The sequence below is a fragment of the Manis pentadactyla genome, chromosome 8, assembly GCF_030020395.1.
Source record: "Manis pentadactyla isolate mManPen7 chromosome 8, mManPen7.hap1, whole genome shotgun sequence".
Classification (NCBI taxonomy): Eukaryota; Metazoa; Chordata; class Mammalia; order Pholidota; family Manidae; genus Manis; species Manis pentadactyla.
In genome coordinates this window covers 12698261-12720934 of record NC_080026.1, presented here as the reverse complement: position 1 = coordinate 12720934, position 22674 = coordinate 12698261, and the positions used below count along the sequence as shown (strand labels likewise).

Sequence of the window (22674 nt, the reverse complement as noted above, 5' to 3'; positions counted from 1 at the left end):
TTACACCCCAAACAACTACTGATTAGAACACAGTAAACAGAAAATCTTGTCCAACTTCAGGTGTGCAATTAATCTTCTGGATTCTGAAGGCAGGTGTGTAAGGAGTGTTTTTGTTCTTCTAAGCCCCAAATGAAGGATTTTCAAGTCCACACCAGTTTTCTTCAACACAGAGCCTCGTGAAAGGGACAAGAACAAATTCTTCTTTTCCTTTTTACTCAAAATAAATTGAAAAAAGAAAACTTCCTATAAAGGAAGCCCAACCCCGCCTTTATCATGACGGTTCAGGACACCTCTGCAATGCTCTGAATTTCCTGCCTCACCCCAGTGGCGTTAGGATTCCAGTGCTGACAACTTCCTTCCAGCTGTTTGTAAGTTTAGGCACAGTACAGTTTGTATCTTCTCTTGTATTTCTTGTAAGCACAGAATTATTGCTGAGATTGCAAACTCCTCAGGGTGGAAACTACCTATTTTAATATCCACTTTCTTCAAGTTAAACCGTACTCATTGAAACTATGTAGGGATCAACCAAACTTTAAAGTTAGAAAAATTATATGAGTCAGCTTACCTAAAAAAAACCCCAAATGAACTTTTCCCCCCCCCCTGCAAAGGGACATGTGAATGAGCTTGCAGTTAACAGGGGTTTCACAATCCAGCCCCCAGAGAAAAAAGCACCATCTGTATTTTCAGGAAGCAGAGCAAGTGTTTGAAATCTCTGCACAATAATAACTTTTAAAAACGAAATCTTATCTGACAGTGTGATTTGTACACAGCTAAAGTAAAACAATAAATGTCTGCATTAATAAAACTAAAAAAATTAACAAGTTTTTTGATTCTCTTGGTAAAATCTAGCAGCTCCTATCTGATACAATATGGATAGTTAAGAGAAAACAGCTCTTTATGATACATCTCTGTGTATCTATGTAAATGTCTGCGTGTGTTTACTGCAAGTAAACAGAAGGCAGTAAGTAGATGGTTGTCTCTCAGACACACTGTCTCTCATACAAGGCACGATGGCTTTTTTTTTTTTACTTTTTTGCTTGAGATCCACCTAAGAAGTTAACTTTTGGTCTGATATCGCCACCCTGTATACACATACAGGCACAGACATATAAAAAGGAAACAAAACTTTTACGAAAGTCATTTTCTTTAACCATATGCAATGTACGCTAGTGTTAAATGTTACATCTATTTCCTTCAAAGAGAAATGCTGGTAGCAACCTATTAAACTGATCTGAGAGCCCACTAATGTTGCCGCATACAGGTTAATTAACAGTGGTCTGCTGTATTTCTGAAATTCTGATGTACCTAGGAACTGTATGCACTGTTAAAATGCAGATTTTGACTCAGCTGTTTGGATCGAGCCCAGATTGTGCATTTCTAGCAAGCTTCCAGGTGATGCCCACACACGAGGCAGGACTAAGGGGTAGTATTCTTGGGATGTGAGGATGAATTTTAGAAAGGTCCCGTTTTTGGCTATAAGAAGGAGCCAGCTGCATTTACTCAAAAAATGAGATAAACACCTTTGTTCATCTGATTTCCAATCTAGTATCTGTTCAGAATTCCAGAATGTTAGAGCTGAGAGAGACATCAGAGCTCATACAATCCAATAATTCTCAAAGGCAAGTATCACTGAATATAGAGAGCATGCCAGAGGAGGAGGGGGCAGTTTTTAATTTTTAACAAAAGGAGCTTGGCTTTAAAAATGATGAGAAACACTGACCTACATCCAACCTCTCACCCCAGAGAAGTCAGACCATATATATCCAAGGTCATACCGCTAATGCGAGGCTGAACTAGGTCTCCATTCCTCCCAGTGCAGGCCCCCTAAACACCCGTCCTTGTTTGCTACAAGGATTATCACAAGGATGATGGTGTGTATGCCAAGCTTTCTTAAGGAGCTTTAAAAAGGAAAACTGATACGCTAATCTTGTGGAAAGATCATAGAAAAAGTATTTTATACAGCCTCTTTTACACCTACTTCATCCACTGTCAACTTCTAGGTGACTTACTTGGATGTCCATGTCTGTGCTAGACACCCCATTTCCTGCTTAAAAAAAATAAAGGAAAGGAAACTCACACCATCTATTAAACTTGCAATTCAAAATTCCTAGAAATTCTTATTAAATAATTATAGTATTAATAATTAGCAATATAGTAATAATCAGAGTATTAATAGTATGTAATACAGAATTAATTTATATCCAAAATTTTTTTATATATATTAAAAAAAATCATCTACAAAAAGCTACAAAAATCAAACAGATTAATTATAGCAGTTGCCTTTCTGCCACAGAAGTACATTCAGGGTCAACTGGAAATTTAATAGGCTTAGATTAGAAACCTTTTAAGAATCACTAGAATTGTCTACCCACTGTCTAGTCAGTCTCTCTCTCTCTCTGTCACAAATTCACACACTTAACTTCAACCTCTCAGTCTCCTTAGAAAGAAAATAGGGAGATTCATGTAACGTTTCCTTTTGTGCATTCCAGTTCAAAATGACTATACTCATACTAATTCTCTAAGACAAGCTGATTTTCCTTCAGAAGTCCAAAAATTTATGGGAACCCTGAGCTCCCAGCTCACCAGTATTCAGGTGACCCTTGAACAACTCGGAGATTAGGTGCACTGACCCTCCTGCCTCCCACCACCACACAGTTGTAAATCTGCATGAAACTTCTGACTTCCCCAAAACTTAACTACTAGTGACCTACTATTGGCCAGAAGCCTTAGCAATAACATAAACCATCATTAACACATATTTTGTATATTATACACTATGTGTTTACAATAAAGCTAAAGAAAATGTTGTTTCAAATTATTGCAAACCTCCAAAAAATTTTTCCAGTACATTTATTGAAACAAATCCACATCTAAGTAGACCTGCACAGTTCAAACCCATGTTGTTCAAGGGTCAACTGTACTCTTGAGCTATTTCTCTTTTGACCTATTTCCGAGCTTTTGCAGAGACAAACTTTCTTACATGGCAGGTATCTCTTTATCCATATGTATGGATATTTGGACTGCACATCTACTGCTACTAATAATCCTGAGCCTCTCCTCTCTTTCCCGGAGCCCATGCCCTGCTGTCTAAGCACTTCCCGAGTGATGCTCTGAACCCTGGAATGCCTAGGTGCCTTGGAAGTAAACCAACTCAAATGCTGGCACGGTTCATTCCTCTCCAGCTCTTCTCAAGAAGATAAACTGAAGGAGAACTTCATTCTGCAGAAAGCAGAATCTGGGAAATGGTTTCAATATTTACGTAAACCAGATGCAACTTTTTTCTTTAAGTCTTCAAATTATTTCACAACATTCTCTGTTCAGAGTAGGGAGTTATAGCTCAAGAAGAAAAAGAGTGCACCTACTTGTCTTCCTGAACATCTTTTTATTTTCTGCTGCTAAAGTTAATCACAGAGCATTAGTTTCATCACCTTTACCAAAATAAGCTAACTGTACGTATTGCTAGTTATTAAAATTTGAGAGGGAGCTCTTTTCCCAAGAAACCTTAGACAATATAAGCAAAGTTCTGGCTCTCCAGAAAGGAGACCCAGAACCTCCTGTGTTTGGGGGTCAGGTGTGAGGAATCACAAACCTAAAGCAACACAGTTGTGCCTATACTCAAGTTCTCCTATTCCCTTTCCTTTCTTTTTATTTCGCTTCACTGTAGTATCAAATAAGAGATCTTTTACTTTTGCTGCACGTAATCAAACTGCCAATCTTTCACTCTCAATCACAATCCCAGATTAACCTAATTCATTAATGACAAGTACCCAACTGGGTTTCATAAATCTCTGCCCTTCTAAATGCGTAAAACAAGAAAAGATCGCCATCCCTTCCCACCCACCACAAAGGAACAAATTTATGAAGAAAATCATGCCTAAATGCTAAGTGGCCTCAGGAGACGCCACACTCAAATGACCAGTACCGGGGAACCAGCTCTCTCCTCTCACCCCACCTAATCCAAAACTGCCAGCGAGCATTTCCAGCACAGGAAAGGGAAAGCCAGGCCAGAGTCCAAACACCACTGTGGACCCCGGCCGGGACAAAGCCCACAGGACGGAGCCAACAGGTTAGGTGTGGCCTGCAGCTAGGCCAGGATCACTGAATTTAGTGAACATAAACAGCAGAACCGAAACTTCAGAGCACCCCTACATTACCAAAGCATTTTCCTAACAAAGAAAAAACACATTAAGGGAACAGTTTTAAAATTTCTATTTCTCAATACAGGTATCACAAATCCTAAAATTCAAGTCTTTGCATGCTTTCTTTACATTTTGGACCAGATTTCATCTCAAAAAACAGTACTCTCTGCCCAATTTAAAAATCAGGGCAGAGAGCAAGGGAATGAGCTATAAAGAATGGTAGATTCTGCTTAAAAGAAGGTCAGAACCCGGCACTATAAACTAATATGGAAAAAATTGTAGGAATGAACAGGCAAGCTCCCTTGTCTACACTGCAGCCTGGCAGCCAGAAAAGTAGGTCCTCATCTCATGGCAAAGAGGACGCCAGCAGGTACTCTGCTCTTCCCTACAACCCAACAGCTGTACCTAAGAATTGTTCAAGTTAAAACATCACCCCACTTTTGGAAGAACCTCCATCCATCATCAAGCAAATTAAGAGAAAATACAAACTTAAGAAAGAGTTTAATCCTGCGCCTGGATATGTTTTAAAATGATAATATGTAAATTGTAAATATCGGGGTCAGAATTTACCCATAAAATCTTGGACAGGAAATCTCACTCTGCTGTCCCCAGAAATTCACGTGGGAACTTTGCCTGCATTATAGACTTAACTTCATCTCCTTTATCCCATACTGCAAAAGCCAATTTTACCTTGCAAAAATAGCTGATGTGCAAATCCTTGCAAGCAGTTATCCTTCCAGGAAGAGATAAAACGAAAATGCCAAGAAAAATGTTTTGGCCTTACTTGAGGGTGTTAGGCTTAGTTAGCTATTTGTTTACTCATTTTAGTTAGAGCTATAATATTTTATCTTTTTCTTACTCTTTAAGTAATCTAGGCAGTCTTTTTAAATAGCCAACTAAACAAAAACCAAAGAGGAAAATACCATTTTAAACTGTGACAACTTAACAAACATATTTTTTTCCTAAAGAACTGAGTATCATGCATAGTACTAATTGCTCACATTGCTGAATATTTACTGTTTTTGGTATCAAGCTAAGTGCTTTGTATGTACTCTTTTCTTTCAACAAAATTAGGTAGGTATGATTATCACTGTTACACAGAAAGAAAACAGAAGTTAAGGGATTTTCCCAACGTCTCTGAAAAGGTGGCAGTTGTCATGATACACAGTCTGTCTCTGTGTATCTCTTCAGGAGCTAAGCAGAAGAGAAAATGGGAGGAAGGTATGCCATTAAGTTTCACTGTACTGGAGAGCTTTAATGTTATATAATTTCTCCAATTAAGGCTTTTAGAAAAACTGACATTTGCCATGACTGGTTTATCTATGCCATGGTTCCTGAAAATCTTTCTAACACTTAAAAATGAAATACAACCAAAAGGTTTGGCTTAAGAAATTTGCTCCAAAACAGTGACGAGGGGTTGTGTCCCTTTAGTGACATGTCCTTCCTTATGGCAATACCAGCAGTACAGAATTACTATGAAGGAGTGTTGCTGGTAAATACTCAGGCAACCTGCTTTCCTTGACATTTTTCTCAATATGCGATATTTAACCTCAACAGAAGTTTAACACTTTCTAATATATTACTACATTTGAATTAAAGAAAAAATCTCCCCCACTAGCCTCTAAGCCCCTTAAGGACATACGATCACATCCTGCCTGATAATCTCACCCAGTAGAGCATGAAGCCTGGACCAAAAGCTTTATGTGTTTGATGAGGGAACAAACATAGCCTGACATATGTTAGAAACCATGCAACTAACTGTTGCAGTGATTGAAATGCTGTATGTTGAACAGCTTTGGGGTATAAGGAGGTGAGACAGATTAGTAAGGGCTAGATAGCGGCGGAGTCCCAGCATCTTAGGGGTTTGACATCTGGGGAGAAAATACATTAACCAGATCATTTTCTTAGCCGAAATGAGATCTCTACATTCACCGGAAATCTAGATTATTTCCTTTCAAGACTGAAGGGTCTCTGGAATGGTTTCCCAGCTCTATGACAGGTGAACTTTTTAAATTCCTAGTTCAGATTTCAAAACATCAGGGACAGTAGACAAATTATGATTGATGGTGAGAATTTTAATTCAGAGAAAAACATGAGTCCCAATAATCTTAATCTTATTGCCTTTGGATACAACAGATATGTGGGAATCTGTCTTTTCAAAACAGATTAATCAGAATTACTCTAAACCTTCAAGAAGATGTAATCACTTTAGGATCTTCCTGCCTGTGGTGATGGCCACATCTGGTCAGGCAGTTGTTTTTCATTCTTGCCAGGATTCGCTTTACTCTTCTCAATTGAAAAATGACACCTTCACTCCGATCCTTTAATTGATTTTTAACCTTAGAGAAGTGTGAAAGAGACAGTCATTTAGAGGACTAACTTCTTAATGGAGCAATCTGAGCGGTCTGAGGAAATTCTCTCAGATGAATCACACCCCTGCCCCCTGCCCAAACATACCAACTCAAGCGTGACTTTAAAAAAAATGAAAGAAGCTTCTCCTTGAAATGCACCTCACTTCTTCTAAAAGTCAAGTAGTTTTAAGTACAGCCACCCTAATACAATGTAATGTGATTGTCAGGAAATGTACAACTTATGGTTTGTACAGTAACTATATTATATATGTGCATTAATCTATATCAAAATTAAAGATAAAATATTAAATGGAAAGAAGGTGGAAAACGGCTGTACTATTTTCCTAAGTCTGCTGTAACCAACTCACACAAACTGAGTGGCTTATGTCAACAGGTATTTATTCTTTGGCAGTTCCTTCCTGAGGTCAGAAGTCTGAAATGAAGGCATCAGAAGGGCCACGATCCCTCTGAAAGCTCTGGGGGAGAGATCTTTGCCTCTTCTCGTTTCTGGTGGCTCTTGCTGCTCCTTGCTTCATGATGGCCTCATTCCAATCTCTGCCTCCATCTTCACCTGATCATCTCTCTGTATATTTCCGTGTCTCATGCTTACACACTGGTCAATGGATTTAGGTCCACCCTAAACCCACTTTAACTTCCTTTCAAAATCCTTAACTAAATACATCTGCAAAGATCTTATTTCCAAATTAAGCCACACTCTGAAGTTCTGGAACTTGGGGGACATTTTCAACCTTCTGCAACAGCCTTTTCTAATGGCCAGTTTTGACTCTCCTAACCTTTCTTTTAAAAATATGAGCTATGTAATCAAAACATGCATAGAGAATTATTTTACATAAGCACCCACTAAGATATAATACCAATTAATTCTTTAGCCATAATTAAATCCAGAAAGAAATGCATGCATTTCTTGTCCAGCCTCATATCCAAAGGAAGATTTTTCTCTACGACATAAAGATTGGGAGTAAAAGCCGGGGTTCTTAAAGGACAGCAGATGTCCCAATTTATTTCTAAAACATTTCTAATTGCTACAACATATGAAAAATCTAATCTCCCCTTCTTTTATAAAAATTTAAGTCTCCAGTGGTAACTATTATCTCTCCAATAATATATGCCTTTGAATCTCCAAACAAATGACAATACAGAACAACTTCTATGGCCAAGACAACTTCAAAGAAGGCAATATAGCAATTAGGGTTGAAACAAAGGATTCTGAAATCAGACTGCCCAAATTCAGTGTCCCATCACTGCCACTTGCTCACTATGACCCTGGGCAAATTGCTGCACATTCCCAAGACTCATCAGTTATCTAAGTGAGGATGCCTGTCCATTCTAGCTCACAGAGCCATTGTGAAGATTGCATAAATTCATCCCTGCGGAGCCCTCAGAAAAATGCCAAGCTTGTAAGAAGTGCTCAGTAGCAGTCAGCTGACATGAGTTCATCTTTCTTAATGTCCCTCCCTAAACTTGGCATCCAGATGGCCATGAGGGCTCCACCCAGTACAGACACCACCCGTCCTAATCTCAAAACTGACTTACATGAGTAAGTAGCTTCTCAATCCCTCTCCTCCTACTCTGAGGCTGCTTAGCACAGCCACAGTAAAAAATTTTTAAATGGAGAAAAATGAAAACAATAATGATCCTGTGGGTTCCCAGTGGAAGATGCTGCAAAAGGCAAGTAAAATGGTGAAGCTGACTCCCCAGAAAAGGCTCCCTGCAAATCTGGCCTGATCAACCTGTCATATTCCCCAGACTCTTTCACCTGCTTAGTTTTACCACTGGAAATTCTAACTAGAGATGCGTTTGGGTTAGGGCTTCTCTTTGAAATCCCAAAACCTGCAAGTTATGATGTGGTAGAACAGCCATCAGCTAAGACATTGAGCTGAGCATCAGAAAGGGAATTTATAGATGTGCATGTGATCCATTAGAAGTGCCTCACTTTTATTCTCAACCTTCAGATGGAGAGGAGGGAGGGGGCAAAGGCCATCCAATTTACATTTCTCACTAGGACCATTAGACATGAGAAAGGGATTTTCTTCCTCTACCCAGTGTGCCATGCGACAAACCCTTTGTTCAGAAGACTTAGAACTGAAGCTGGCAATATTAGTTCTAAAATTCATTAGAAGACTATGGGCTTTGGGGCTAACCCAGGAATCTAACTGCTATATTAATAACATTTCAATAGGAAAATCTGGGAACCAAACTACTAAATGTGTTCTGATTTTAAAAGGCTCAATTTAGAGGTGAATTTATGCAGTGGGATGATCTCATTTCTTACTCTAAGTATTACAATTTTATTATATAGGTAAAACTACACTAATGGTCTAGGCAGCTAAGTCAGTTGGTTGACGAATACTCATTTATGATCAAATGGACCACACAGGTCTTTTCATACACCTAGATTCGATTTCCCTGAGCATTTTTCAGTGAACTGCAAGACTTTATGATCACATATTCCTATTAACCCTTCTCTTGTTACTTTGGGCCTATCTCCCAGTATGCTGTTATCTTTTGGCTGATTCTTATGCTATGCAGACCACCATTCCTCCTAGCTGGACGGCATCTGAAGAACAGAGAACCATGTCTCCTACACAGTGTACAAGTTGTTGCTTTCCACAAATTTTATCACAGGATATTCACTGTCTGGTTTATTAAACCCTAAGACTGCCCCTACCTCTTAATTCTCATGGCTGCTTTTCCCCTCTACTATTCAATCAAACCATATATGGTTATCAATACAGAAGTTAAAAATTTCAAAATATTGTCATTAGCTGCAGTACGTGTGGCTCGGGAGGTGGTAATGATGGGAAAAAGGGAAAAGGCTGAGGCGAGTAAGCAACCATTCTTTCAATCTTACTGGTTCTTTTTGCACTCTCCCCTTAGGAAGGATGAATGAGAACTGGGTAAATCACTAAATTTTAGCAAAAGCTTTTAATTAGTAAATGTTGTTTCCTAAAATTAACATTAACTGGTTAAGTTTTGTGGACTGTAGCTAAGCGGGCAAAGGAAGTGTGCTTGAAAGTGCAAGGAGCCAGGCACCACCGTCTGACGGGACGGTCCCCTGTGGCCCCGATGGTGCAGCTCTCTGGCTGGGGGGCGCTCTCTGCCACGGTGTGAGCCCTGCAGCCTTCCCCACCTCTGCTGCCAAGGGCAGTCTTGCCCACTGCAGCAGAGAAAGCAAGGAGAATGGTCAACAAAAGAAAGAAAATGGAAACTGACTCTCATCACTCCCGACACACGTTCACACCACAGGCAGTAATTACTTCAAAAAAAAAAAAAAATCCATGGCAAATATTCAACAGGCAAATAAGCTTTTCTGTATCCTGGATTTCAAAGATTTTCATCTGGTCCCTGAGGTTTATGGCTGGCCCTCACATCTTAGCTGGCTCAGCACATACACACACTGACCTCTGAAGCCATGTCCAGTTTCCTACAGGAATTCAGAAGGGCTTGAAGGCTCCAACCCAGCTCGTCCAGGAGTATGGCCTACCGAGGTTCCAAGGGACATGCACTCTTAGCTTTTCTGATGTCAGTCTTACAAGGTATATCCAGATTTTTCTCTGCACCCAATTTTGATTCAGGTACTCATAAATTTGTCATTCTCTACATAGCGCCCATTTACATCGCCTGCCTGCATCATCCCTGGACGTGAAAGATCACTGCTTTGTAAGATAGCTCAATTCGTCATCGCTGAAAGATTCAAACAGGCAGAGCTTCTCCGTGGAGTGGTTCACCCAGTGGTCCTCAGACCTCAGCGAGCTTGTAAATCACCCGGAGACCTTAAAATGGCCCCACAGTGTGTGAGCTGGCCTGAGGGGTGGGAATCAATGTATACACTTGTAATGAGCCCTGAAGAGATCTGATGTGGTTGGTCCTGGACCACACTCAAGGAAATGCCTATGTAAAGACAGAACGAAGACAGTGTGTCTTGAAATTCTGAGACCCTTGCACCCCTCCTACTCACAAGGGTCCGCTCTACAGCCTCCACAGCATGTGTGGGCTCCAGGGCACGGGGTCTCCCGCTCTCACATGCCCCAGCACTCTCGCTCGGTGACTGTCAGTTACGAAGCAGCCACCATCTAGTCCCCTGCTCTCCATAGGGTCTTTCAGCTCTTCCAAAGGACACTTGACCCTTTCACTTGCCAGCAGGAAAAGGCGTCTCTGGTTCTAAAACTGCACATCCAGCCACGTGCTCCAGATCCTGGTCTGATGCCTTAACAACCCTCCCTTGGATGGAAGAGGTTTTCATGGCCCCTCACTAACTGACATGTAGAGAATTCACTGTCCAGCTTCAGGTTAACAATTCTACATACCTGACTGGGTACAAACAAGTATCGACTTGTTTGCTGGGATGAGTCCCCTGGGAGAGGACTTCCACAGAGCCCCTCCTACGGTTATAAGATCTTGCTGTTCTTTTCAATTGCACACATGTTCATTTTACAAACTGTCTCAATCCTTACTTTAGTTTATGTGACTGATTTGTGGTAAAAAAAGAAAGAAAGAAAAAGAAAACTTCAGAGAGTGGCTGCTTTTGTAAACCCAACCACCTCATTTTGGGTAGAAAGGTACATTTCGTACATTCCCTGACACACAGCACTGCCAGTCACTGATAAATTCTTGCTGAAATAATGACTGATAAGTATGCTCAAGTTCAGAAACACACTGTGTTTCTGAAAACTTCTACATGAGCAAATTCATGTTTTAAATACAGTAAGGAAACAGAATTTTTTGAAGAAAACCTGAAAATAAAACCAGCAAGTTTTGTGCCACATATATACATATAAGACTATGCTACATAAACTCTATGCTACAAAGAAATACAGGTTCCAGTGCTTAGAAATGTTAGAAAATCTAGTTGCTAACGAGAACACACCCAAACAAAACACAAAAGACCAACTCAGCAGTTTAAGTGACAATTATATATAATGAGGAATCCTTTTGAAAACAGAAATAACTAATTTAGCTGTTTAAAAAAAAAAAACAACTGGTGCCATCTGAGGTGTGTCCTCAATATTCCTTAAGAATACCAAGAAAAAGTGAGGTTTCAGGAAAATAAAAGTGAGGTACCTCTAAGAGAACATAGGAACATCTTTAAATTTCTGTGTAAGATTCAAGAGGCCTTAAAACCACTTTACAGTCTTACAAAATGATAGCTCTACAATAGCTTTCAAAATAAACTTACAAATGGCATGAATTTCCCTGTTATAAGGAACTCACCTAATGACTACAGGAATTCCAAGTCCCCAGAGGTAACCTGATGCCTTAATGGACCATGGTGCAACTCATCCTCTTAAAGGGCATTACTGTTCCACTCTCCTCCACAGAACCCCCAACTGAGATGTGGTTGATGGAAAACCAACACATCAGAATTCTGTTCTAATGTAATAGCAGGAACTGCAGACAAGAGAGAGCACAGATCATCTTCCTGGAAGAGGGAGACACTGAACTTCAACCCAAAGAAGACAGGAATGAGAAGGGGAGGATGAGGGGATAGAGTGCTGTGGCCATTTGTGATAGCCAAACAAAAGCCTGGAGGAAGAGGAAGGGAAAACAGATTCAGGAGGCAAGGGAAGAACTTTTTGGTGGGACTGGCAGCTATGAACTGGGGCAAAGCCCAGCAGAGGAAGGGGCAGGTAGTTACTCAAGGTCCTTGAAGGCTGTGGTTGGAAATGAACAACTGCATAACCATTTACGTGTTTAAGCTACTTTTTTGAAGAGACATCTTTTATCCTGTATGTTAAAAATGACGACAAAACATAACATTCCTTGTATGTTGTACACACCCGGGTCACCAGTTTAACACCTGCTGTGATCTTTATGAAAGCTAATGTGATCAGGGTGAGTAGGCATTTTGGCTTTATTTTGGGCTAACCAAAGTACCCAATTGGTAAATTTTGCCTAAGTTGAATCAATGTCTGGTACCAGGTTATTATGGGTTGAATTGTGTCCCCCCAAAACAGGTATATGTTAGAATGTGAGTTTATTTGGAGCCAGGTCTTTACAGAAGTAATCAATTTAAGATGAGGTCTTTAGGATAGTCCCTAATCTCCTGACTAGTGTCTTGATGAAAAGGGAAAATCTGGACACAGAGACAGACACACATGGGAGAGTGTCATGTGAAGTGTTAGGAGAGAGGGCTGAAGCCGATTCTTCCCTAGCGCTTTCAGAGGGGGCAAGGCCCTGCCTACACCTTCACCTGGGACTTCAACCTTCCAGACCTGTGAGAAAATACATTTCTGTTGTTCTAGGAACCCAGTTTCTGGACCTTTATTACGGCAGCCCTAGCAAACTAATACACAGGTGTGTCAGTAGTTTCTTTGGACCAGGTTGTTTTGACAATAACTAGTAAAACACAAATTTAGTGAAAAATATTTTTTAAAGGAAAAAAAATAATAACATTTCACTCCTAGGATGCTATTTCTGTTCTACCATGGCTCTCTGTATCACTACGGAACTATGGCCATGATTTAGGGATTCAAAATACCAAAAAATGCCCAAGGTAGTACTGATTACATAAATACGTGAAGGATCCCTCCCCAAATAGAACCAAACAAAATATTTAGTCAGGACTGAGCTTTTAATCTAAAACCTTTTGATCAAAGCTATGAATGAGACCTGTATTCATTTGGTTTTGTTCTGTAGCTACCCTATGTCAATGGTGCTACAAAGTATCATTATTATCTGGTGTGAGTTTCATTTCTTTCAATTTCTTCAATGCACCTCTTGGTACAAGAGCCAACAAACAAAGGATTCTATAGATTAAGGGTCCGCAAGCTACTGTTCATGGGCCAAATCCCATCTCCCACTTGCATTTGTAAATAAACTTTTCTGGAACACTGCCATGCCTATTCATTTAAGCATTTTCTGGCTGCTTTCAAGCTACAAAGGCAGTGCTGAGTGACTGTGATGAAGACCTTATGGCCTGCAAAGCCTGAAATATTTACTATCCAGCAGGCCCTTCACAGAAAAACGTTTGTAGACCTCAGCGACAGCCTATGAAATGCACGAGCAATTTCTATGTACATCTTTAATGACTGTTTCTCTTGATTGTCAACAATCCCAACTCCAAAAGTACTATTTTCCAATCCTACTTCACACAACCGAGGAGTGAACAATGAAAAAAAGAAGGGCCTCTTAGAAGTATCTTTTTTGCTTGAATTTCTCTTAATGCTGTCTAGTTTTTCCACTTCCCTTTTATAGAACTAAAACCAAACTTGGCAATGAGTTGATGCCAAGAATGTGGAAGACATGCTTCCCTTTCTTCTCTACTCTGCTTTAGTACCCTAATAAGCAGCTCAGCAAGTCAATTAGAGGGTAGAGTAGCTCAAAGGTGACAACCAACATAATATCAAAATTGATCAGCTAGTGGAGAATCTTGTTTCTACCCAAGAATCAAATCAAAAGTCAAACAGTCTATCTTCAGGTCAATTGGAGATGATAGCTACAAGTTAGACATGTTCTTACAATGTACTTTTTAAAAATCTGCACCTCTTATGGCATTAATTTCTACCTTCAACAGTCATTTCTATACTGCTCCACAGCCCCTATTAGACTATTAGGTTGAGAATGGGATCATTAATTTGTCATGTTGCAGACACCAGAAAAAAGCAGTAAGGGTCTCTGAAAGACACCCACTTTTCTCTAGAGTACGCAAATAGGAACCTTAAAATAGATAAAAATAGAAATACTCCAAGTGAACTATTAGTGCCTGAAATACCTTAATTATAAAACAGGGCAATAAACCGGTCATTAGGATTTTTCACGGACACATAGCATGTCCTGGCCTGGATGGGTTTTCAGCTCAGCAGGGTTGTAAAGTCTTCACTGTGCTTTCTTCTATACAGGAACTTAAACCTAGAAACCACAGAGCAAATTTTGCATGCTGCAATAAGTCAGGCAGGAAGGGGCTACAAATATGTAAATTTGTCTACCCACAGCCAGTTATATAAAAAAGACAAAACTTTAGAGGGCAACAGAGTATTCATTAATAATTAGAATGTGTGGGTTTTCTAGATCACTGGTATTTTAAACTAGACTGATTTCCCAAGTCAGTAATCTTGATTTAGGAAATGCTTTAACAAGCAATACAACTAACCTGAACAGAGGAGAAATTAAAAATAACAGATGATAGTTGGCAGATACTAGTTTATTTTGTCTGAAAATAACATGCAATATACCATCTCTAAGAGCCTCCTGTTTAAACTCAATGAAGACAATTTTGAAAACATTTATGCAACAGTGCGCCACACTTGGAAAATCCAAGATTGCAAGGTGGGATGGTGGAACACTAAGAGTTAGAGACCTGGACACTTCATGATGTGAGATTTTGGATCAGAGATTCAATGTCTCTGGATTTTTATGGTCTTATGGTAAATTAAAGGGATTGGACTAGATAATCTCTAAGAACCCTTGCAACACTAAAATGCAAAAGGTTCCTTTAAATAAATGTTTCATAAACTGTTCCATAAAACATAGTTAGCAAATATGCTGGAACTAAGTGGCTCCATGATCAAATAATTCTAGAAACAATGAAATTGACACAAAGTTGGACAAAGGTCTTTACTGCAGGACTTCCCAGAGACTTTTTAATGCTAATTTATACTGTTACTCTCCAAGACAACACTATATAGTATGTAGTGTTTCCCAAGTTTCTTCAAACACTGAATATTTTGATTCCCAGAACAGGTATAACTTTCAGCATTTAAGAGAATCCGAGTTATCTCAGCGAACACAATTTGGGGAAGACAGCTTTAAATAATAAACTTCATGAATTTAAAACCAGATGCTGAAAGAAGCAAAATGCTCACATAATAGTTTAGGGCATCCATTTCAAAAACTGTAATAACATCTCTATAGTGTAGACATACCATAAAGTGCTTTATCTTAACATTAACTTGTTGATCCTTCACTCTAGGAAGTCAAGGACGGATATAAGAATAATTTTCATTTTACCAATGAGAACTGTATTCCTTCCAGATCTTTCTCATCACAAAGTACTTTCTCCTAATTAACAGAATGGTCACAAACGTTTACTACTATTATCATTTCAGGCTTCTGTTAACCCCACTCTCCAAGATCCTCTGGTATAAACTGATTTGTCGGGCAACATGAGAGGGAGGAAGGGAAGCAGACTGAGCACCCGTTCCAGGTAATATGTGAGGTACTGTCACACAGGACTTCATCTAATCATCTCAAAAACATTAAGTAACTTCTACCTTAGTTTTGCTACTGAAGAAATTGAGACCCAAAAAGTTTAAGATATGTGTTCACAGTAATAGAACCAGTAAGTGATAAAGTTGGGATCCATACCCATGGCCACCATTTTTTTTTAAAGCAATTTGAGATCATTCTTACTGGTGTAGTGGAGAAAAAAAGACCCCAGAGGCTGGATAAAAATCCCTCCTCTATACTCATTTGCTCTGGGATTTGGGGTAAACTTAAACTGTCCTGATCTGTAAAATGAAAAATATCTGGCAGAGATGTTATAAGAGACAAAGGATGGGAAAATACGCTGCCCTCTGCCTGGTCCACAGAGTGTGCTCAACAAATACTAGCCTCTTCCCTTCAGAGCTTACAGGTTTTGAGAGGAGAAATAATTAGAAAAGACAGTTCAGATGCTAAATATTAAGAAAGGCCAGAGAAAGAGAAATAGGTGTATCTAGAAGGGTGGGTGAAGGCTCCCGAAGGAGGGTTCTTAACAAAGTTTATTGCCAATAAACCCAGAAATCCATCCAGTTCTACTCTTCACTGAAGGAGGGGCCCAGGTTTGGGCACTACTACCTCTTAAAGAACAAAAGAAATGTGTTTATCATAATAGAGTAAGTGATGAAGTTGGGCTCTACATCCATGCCCATCTTTTTTTCTTTCAAAGCAATGTGACACATTTTGAAATCACCTGACGGTGTACTCTAAAATTTAAGTTGGACATGTGGTTCAGTTTTAAAAAATTAGAATTTTAGTATTTTATTTTGGTTTGTGGTTCATGGTTGATTGAAGTTCATGGTTTGAAATGTCATTTGATTTACACAAATCTCGTAACAGCAGTTACAGGGAGATATAAATTACACAAGAGCCACATCTTAACAATTATAACCACCTGAGCATTTAGTGCATGCCAGACAGACATGTATGTATTAACCTCATTTAGTCCTTCCAACACTTTAGAAGGTAAGACCCTGGAACTATACCACCTTCAAGATCCTGACCATGATTTCCTCTGATCTCTTCTTCCCTCTTGCCCAGGGACTCCTCTTTTTATTTTATCACAACCTCCATGCCCTGCCTTGTATCTCTCTTGATTTCACTTGTCTCCTTAACTTCCATAGCAGTGTTCTCAGTTTTCACACCACATCACCTTGCCAGTACCAGACCTGTATAAACTCATGACCCAGAATCTCTTCCCCCATTTGTGGCTGGAAAAGGGTCAAACTATCTTGCTGACTCAGACCACTGAACTCCCAGAGGCCTCACCACAGCCTACTCAACCTTTCATTCATCTCTATCTGAATGCTCACCAAATCCCCAAGAAGTTATTTCAAAACTTTTGTCACATTTTTTAAGCCTAGAATTCCATTTTTTTTTTAAGCATATAAGCAGCTGACTCAGCATCTTCACTGAAATGTAAGCCATTACTGGTCCTCCTAACTCTTCCTCAACAACTTGAACACAACCAACCTCCTTCCTGTATCATCAACTCTCAGATCCCCTTCTGGTAAGACCAGCCCTGCCTCAAACTTCCTTAAAAGACCTATTTCCAACTATTCCCTGTTCCTTCTACAAACAGAGAGTAAGATAATCTTGCCTCAAGGCTATCTGAAGGGACTCTTTCCTTTTGACACCCTATTTTTCTAAAGACACACCCCCTTCATTCATTCACTCCTTAAATCCTTTGGAATGTGTTTTCCACCACCCTCGCCTCCCTCCTCCCTCCCTGCCCACCACACACACACACACTACTCTATTGAAACTTCAATTTCAAAGGCTTTCAAAGACCTCCCAATGGATATTTCCAATAGCCTTTTACTCGGCCTTTGTCTTCCTTGACCTCCAGGCAATATTTAAGGGAGCTGACAGCCTAGTCTCTAAACTTTGTTCTTCTTGGGCTCCTGGGACCCTCTCCAGAGTCCTCAGTATTTTGCCATTTCTTTCCCACTACAGAATCTGGGTTCCCTAGGTCTGTCTGGACTCTTCTGGACAGATCCTCCCCCTGGAGTGCTTTCATCTATTCCCAATGATCCATCCATTAAGTTTCAGAAGATTCTAAGGTTCTTGCGCAGAGCTCCAAGTCTGTATTTCTGTTTACTAGAAATTTCTACCTGGGACTCGGGGGGATGGGAAGGGTAGTGATGTGTGATTCCTGTGGCCAAAATAAAATGGTCAAATCAAGTTCACTGCCTTTCCTCAAAAACTATTTTACTGCGGTAGGATGAGTATCTCCAATTCCTTCACCACCACCCGCCCATCTTTTATACTCCTGCTTAAGTGGTAGATCTTTTAATATACTTGTTACACTGTAGATGTTATAGATGACTATATAGTTACAGAGGATATACACTATCAGAAAAAGATTTGCTGTAACATGCTCCTCTCCAAAGAATGTGAGGATCCAGACCAAACATGAAAAATGTGTCACCTACGTGACACAGCCTCTATGCTGACTTTAAGGCAATCCCTGGGATGCAGTACAAAAATGTTCATAAGCATCCTCTAGGTCCAAACTGAGTTCTTAAAGGGGATCACGCTGTGGGTGCTACTAGCCTTTAGGGCTGGACATTTCTTCCTCATGAGACTGACTTGGACAGGGTGCATCCCTGGTGCCTGGACTTTATCAGTAGAATTTAGAAAACATACCCTCCGTTTGTTTTAACACCTCAAAAAGTGCCAAAAATCCATGTAAGAGAATGGCTGGGTTCTTCCTCATCACTGAGCCCAGAGGAAGCAAGGCTTCAGTAAACTTTCATTTTCCCAATCACTTAAAGACTAGAAACCTAGGACCCTCTTTTCTGAAGACACTGCCTTCCCCATTCAGTCCCTACCTGAATCTTGCCATTTCTTTCTGTGCAGCATCTTGACTCCATCCCGTCTAATCCATCTGCACTGCCGAGACTCCATTTTACAGCTTGGCCACCGAAATGCAGGCCCCTCTCTCATCCACTCGGGCAGGCTTGACCCTCTCTCTCTCTCTGCCTTCCACCCTACACCCTGCAGTAGGTAACCTCAATGACTCACGACTGCCTGTTTCCTGTCTTCAAATCTTTGCTCTTTCACCTGAAATGTCACCTTCCCTGATGCAACCCCTGATCCCGTCTCCCGAGTTAAAAATGCTGGCATCATCTTTAAGTCCTCCTTCTCCCTCTCATTCCACACACAGTCCTCAAATCTTCTGGAAGACACAGATCCCTCTGGCAGACTGACAAATGCTATGAACATCTCCCCAGGAAAGAGCTAACACATGCAACATTTCACGTGCAATTTTAGGGGATTTCTGTTCTCAAATATCTTTAAAAATATCTTTAAAATATCTTTAAAAGTCATTCCTCCTGTTCACAATTTAACTGCCTTCTCTTGGGTCCTCACAGTCTTGCTGCTCTTTTAACAGCCAGTGAATTGGTTCCCCAACCAGCCTCTCCCCACCTGAGCAAGGGTACCCCCCCTGCCTGCTACCAGTTTGCTCCCTACAGAATGTCTGTACCATTTAACTTCTGCTACATTCTCAATAATTATTTTACGCAATTTTTCCATGTCTTTGTTAAACTTTCAGTTAAACCAAAGAACATATCCACTCCCTTGGCATTGATCTGATGCATATGACCTATAAAACTGAATAGAGAGAGAGAAAGTAAAGACAGTCATTTCTAGAATATTTGACTAGACAGGGTTGAGTGGATCATAAATGGTCTTCCAAAGGGTGATTTTTTAGGCAGTTCTCTGAAGTGGAAAGACAAGTTGTCTTAAGAAGAGAGCTGAAAGGTAATTCTAGGTGATGGGAATGCTAAGAGGAAAAAAATGGGATCTAAGAACCTGAGATAATACAAAACAGCGAGGCTACGTATTTGCACCCAACCTACACAGCACCAAAACAATGTGACTTTGACAGATTTTGTAAAGTCACGAGCCACCTCATAAAGAGACGAACAAGGCTTTCCTTTTCTCTCAGCCCCCCACCTCTTCCTTCCTCCCTTCAGCGCTCTCTCCCTTCATCTGAAGTCTCGCAGCCTCTACAAGTGCACACCTAAAACTCCCCTGATCCACTGACAGTCCCCCAGGGTTACACATAACAACAGCTTCTGCAGTGCTGACCTTAAGGGCACAGCCTGTTTCTTAGAGAAACCCTCAGTGCTCCACTACAGATTAAAGGCGCCTGTCAAGAAGCCACACCCACTCCACTGCCCTTTCGAAAAGCTAAAACCAAAAAGGAAGTACATGAGGAAGACAGTCATGAGTATTCAGAATAAATTAAACCCAATGGATTCTGCAGGAGTAGTAGAACAGTCTCAGTTTTTCACATTTAACACAGAAATTAACTGTGGGTGAATGTATCTGTCCACAAAACAGCTGTATTTGAATTTAAATTCAGCTATAAGTTGAATGGAAATAGAGACAAGAGTGGTAATTCCTCAGTCTTCAGAATAACTATTTTCCTGAAAAGTAATCTGGAACATGAAATTTCATATACACTTACATTTTCCCTCACTGACTCGCAGAAAAACTGGTGGTCTAAAAATGATTTTTTTTAAAGTGCAGAGGTCTGTTTAAGGTTTGTATGAAATAGGAAAATACTAAGTTCAGAAATATAAAAACTATCTGATATAAAGAGAGGCTTTCCAAAAAGGTGCTATAGGCATTTGTGGTAAAAATAACAGAAATTCATACGTAACATAAAAGAATACAAGAGGACCACACGTCAAAGTTCAGGCACAGAAAACAAGGGGCAGCTTCATGCTCTTGCTGAAATTCTCAATGACATGAGGTCCTTGGGTTTTCACCACAATTTTTAGACATCAAAAATAATACAATTTTCTAGGGGTTTTTTTGTCTTTGCTTTATCTTTTTCCTGACAACCCAAGGCCTGTGTGTTTGCTGTGGAAGCAAGGGGACTGGATGGTTGAAAAAAAAAATGTCAACAGTCATAAAAAAATCAGTCATTCATGATTCTACTTACTAACAAATAAAAACACTTGTATTAATATTTTGGCATATTTCCTTCCAGTCTTTTTTTAATGCATTTTTGAGACTGTACTGTATGTACAATTCAATACAAATAAAAACTAAATTCCCTAGTACATTACATTGTTCTGAAATTCTTTGTGCACTTAAATGAATAAGTGGAGCCAAAATAGATTTCTATGTATTAGGGTAACTGCTCCTTATAACACGATTTAAGTTGCTGCTGCCATAGCCAAAGTGTTAAATAGCAATAGCTATATTGACTCATTATTTTAATACAGAATTTAGTTCGCCCCATTTAATTTTTTCACCTTGTCCTAATTCCAGGAAAAGCTTGCTTCCTTCCTCATGGCATGTCTCTATCCTATTTTAAAATTTTCAAAGTGTTCAGACTATGCTAAACAAAGAATTCTCTACAGATACAAGTTTAAAAACAAACACCCACCAAACACCTACAGATGTCCACGGACAGAAAATAAAATGTTTCTTTTTCTGAGTAATGCAAAGACAGTATCTCTGAAAACCAAATATACAAACACCACACAGGAAAGAATCCAGGAAATCACCAGGCATACACTGACAAATCTGTCCATTTTCAATAAAATTCAAAGGTAGCATTTTTTCATCAATAAGAGCGATCAATGCTCTTTTTTCCCCTTCTCCAATCATACATTTGCCTAAGATAAAGAACAGGACTGAAAGTCTTAACTTTCCCCACACAGAAGGCAAACTGTGCTAACAAGAGAATACAGGAATAACTGTTTTAAAATACGGTGGAATGCACTTTCCTACTTTTTTTTTTTAAGTGCTTGAGAGTCTCATTTTCAAGCTCCAGATCCTCACCATTCTGGAGGCTGCCCCCACTTCCAAACATAGTCCATTCTTAGAGACTGTGTCAAGGTCTCCCAGGATCACCCAGAGCCTCCCAGGACCACCCGCTGTGGCTTGCTCTGTGGGGACATTAATAATAGTAACACCTTAGAAGGATTAAGAACCACCACCCTGTGGAGTGGGCACTACTGTCTTTACTTAACAGAAACTGAGGCTTAGCGAGGCTAAGTGAAAAAGCATGCAAGTGCTAGAGCCAGAGCTTCAGCCAGGGTTCTTCCAATTCAGTTGAGTGATGGTTAAAGTTAAAATGTGAAATGTGCATTATGATCAAGGCTCAAGGAGTATGCTAAGAGGCAAAATTTTAAGTGGAAAAAGTAGGAATAATATGCATACAGTCATGGTTTTTTTAAACTAGCTTTAAAAAATGAATTGGGTTCCCAGGAGATGTGGTTGCTGGAACTAGCAAATAAAAATGCACAGTACCACACCATACTTGGGACCTGTTTATATGAAAAAATTCTACATTGTTTATCTGAAATTCACATTTAGCTTAAGGTGTCCTGTATGTTACCTGACAACATAAAGGTCTTTAAGAAGCAAAAAACACTAATAAACTGGAGAACTACAATTCCCGGAGCTGAAATCCGGGACGTTCTGTGTGCCACGTGTCTTTGAGAGGCCAAGAAAAGGGAAGTGCAGTGGGGCTACAGCTGTTCTCAACTGCGCTTCCTTCTCTTTTTCCTGGTAGCAGACCCAGCCCTTGACTCCAGAAACCAAGCTTTCACCGACTCGGCCATTTAAATTCACTGCCTCAAAATTCCTGACCCTTCTTCACTTTATGGATGTTGTGAAGATTAAATGTAATTAAGTTTGGAAGGGGCTACATACACACACACACACACACACACATTCATATTTATATTTATGTTTATATAAATTTATTATGGCAGAAACCTAGTTTCAGAAACCTGGACAAGATAGCCTCTCCCCCTTCCCTCTGACACCAAGAAAGGGCTAGAAAAATATTACCAATAACACGGGGAACCCAGCTGACAGCAGTCTCTGAAAGGAAGGAAAAGGAAAGAACAAACACAAGAAATGTGTTCAAAACCTGAAATGAACTGTGGAAAATGTAGTGAGATATCAAAAGAGGTACCTAGTGGAAAAAGTGC

At 39.9% G+C, this 22674-nt stretch overlaps 1 protein-coding gene across 8 annotated transcripts in view; it reads right to left on the bottom strand.

Annotated features, from left to right (window-relative positions):
- The window catches only part of RBMS1 (RNA binding motif single stranded interacting protein 1), a 207667-nt gene that overhangs the window by 96187 nt on the left and 88806 nt on the right, over positions 1 to 22674 (bottom strand). Inside the window, exon 1 of one of the 8 annotated variants that reach the window (XM_036884261.2) lies at positions 14223 to 14270. The exons of the other annotated variants lie outside the window; for them this stretch is intronic. Within the exon in view, the coding sequence (XP_036740156.2) occupies positions 14223 to 14255 (33 nt within the window). The 5' untranslated portion in view covers positions 14256 to 14270. Of the gene's footprint in view, positions 1 to 14222; positions 14271 to 22674 lie in introns of those variants that run through there. 8 annotated transcript variants of the gene reach the window in all.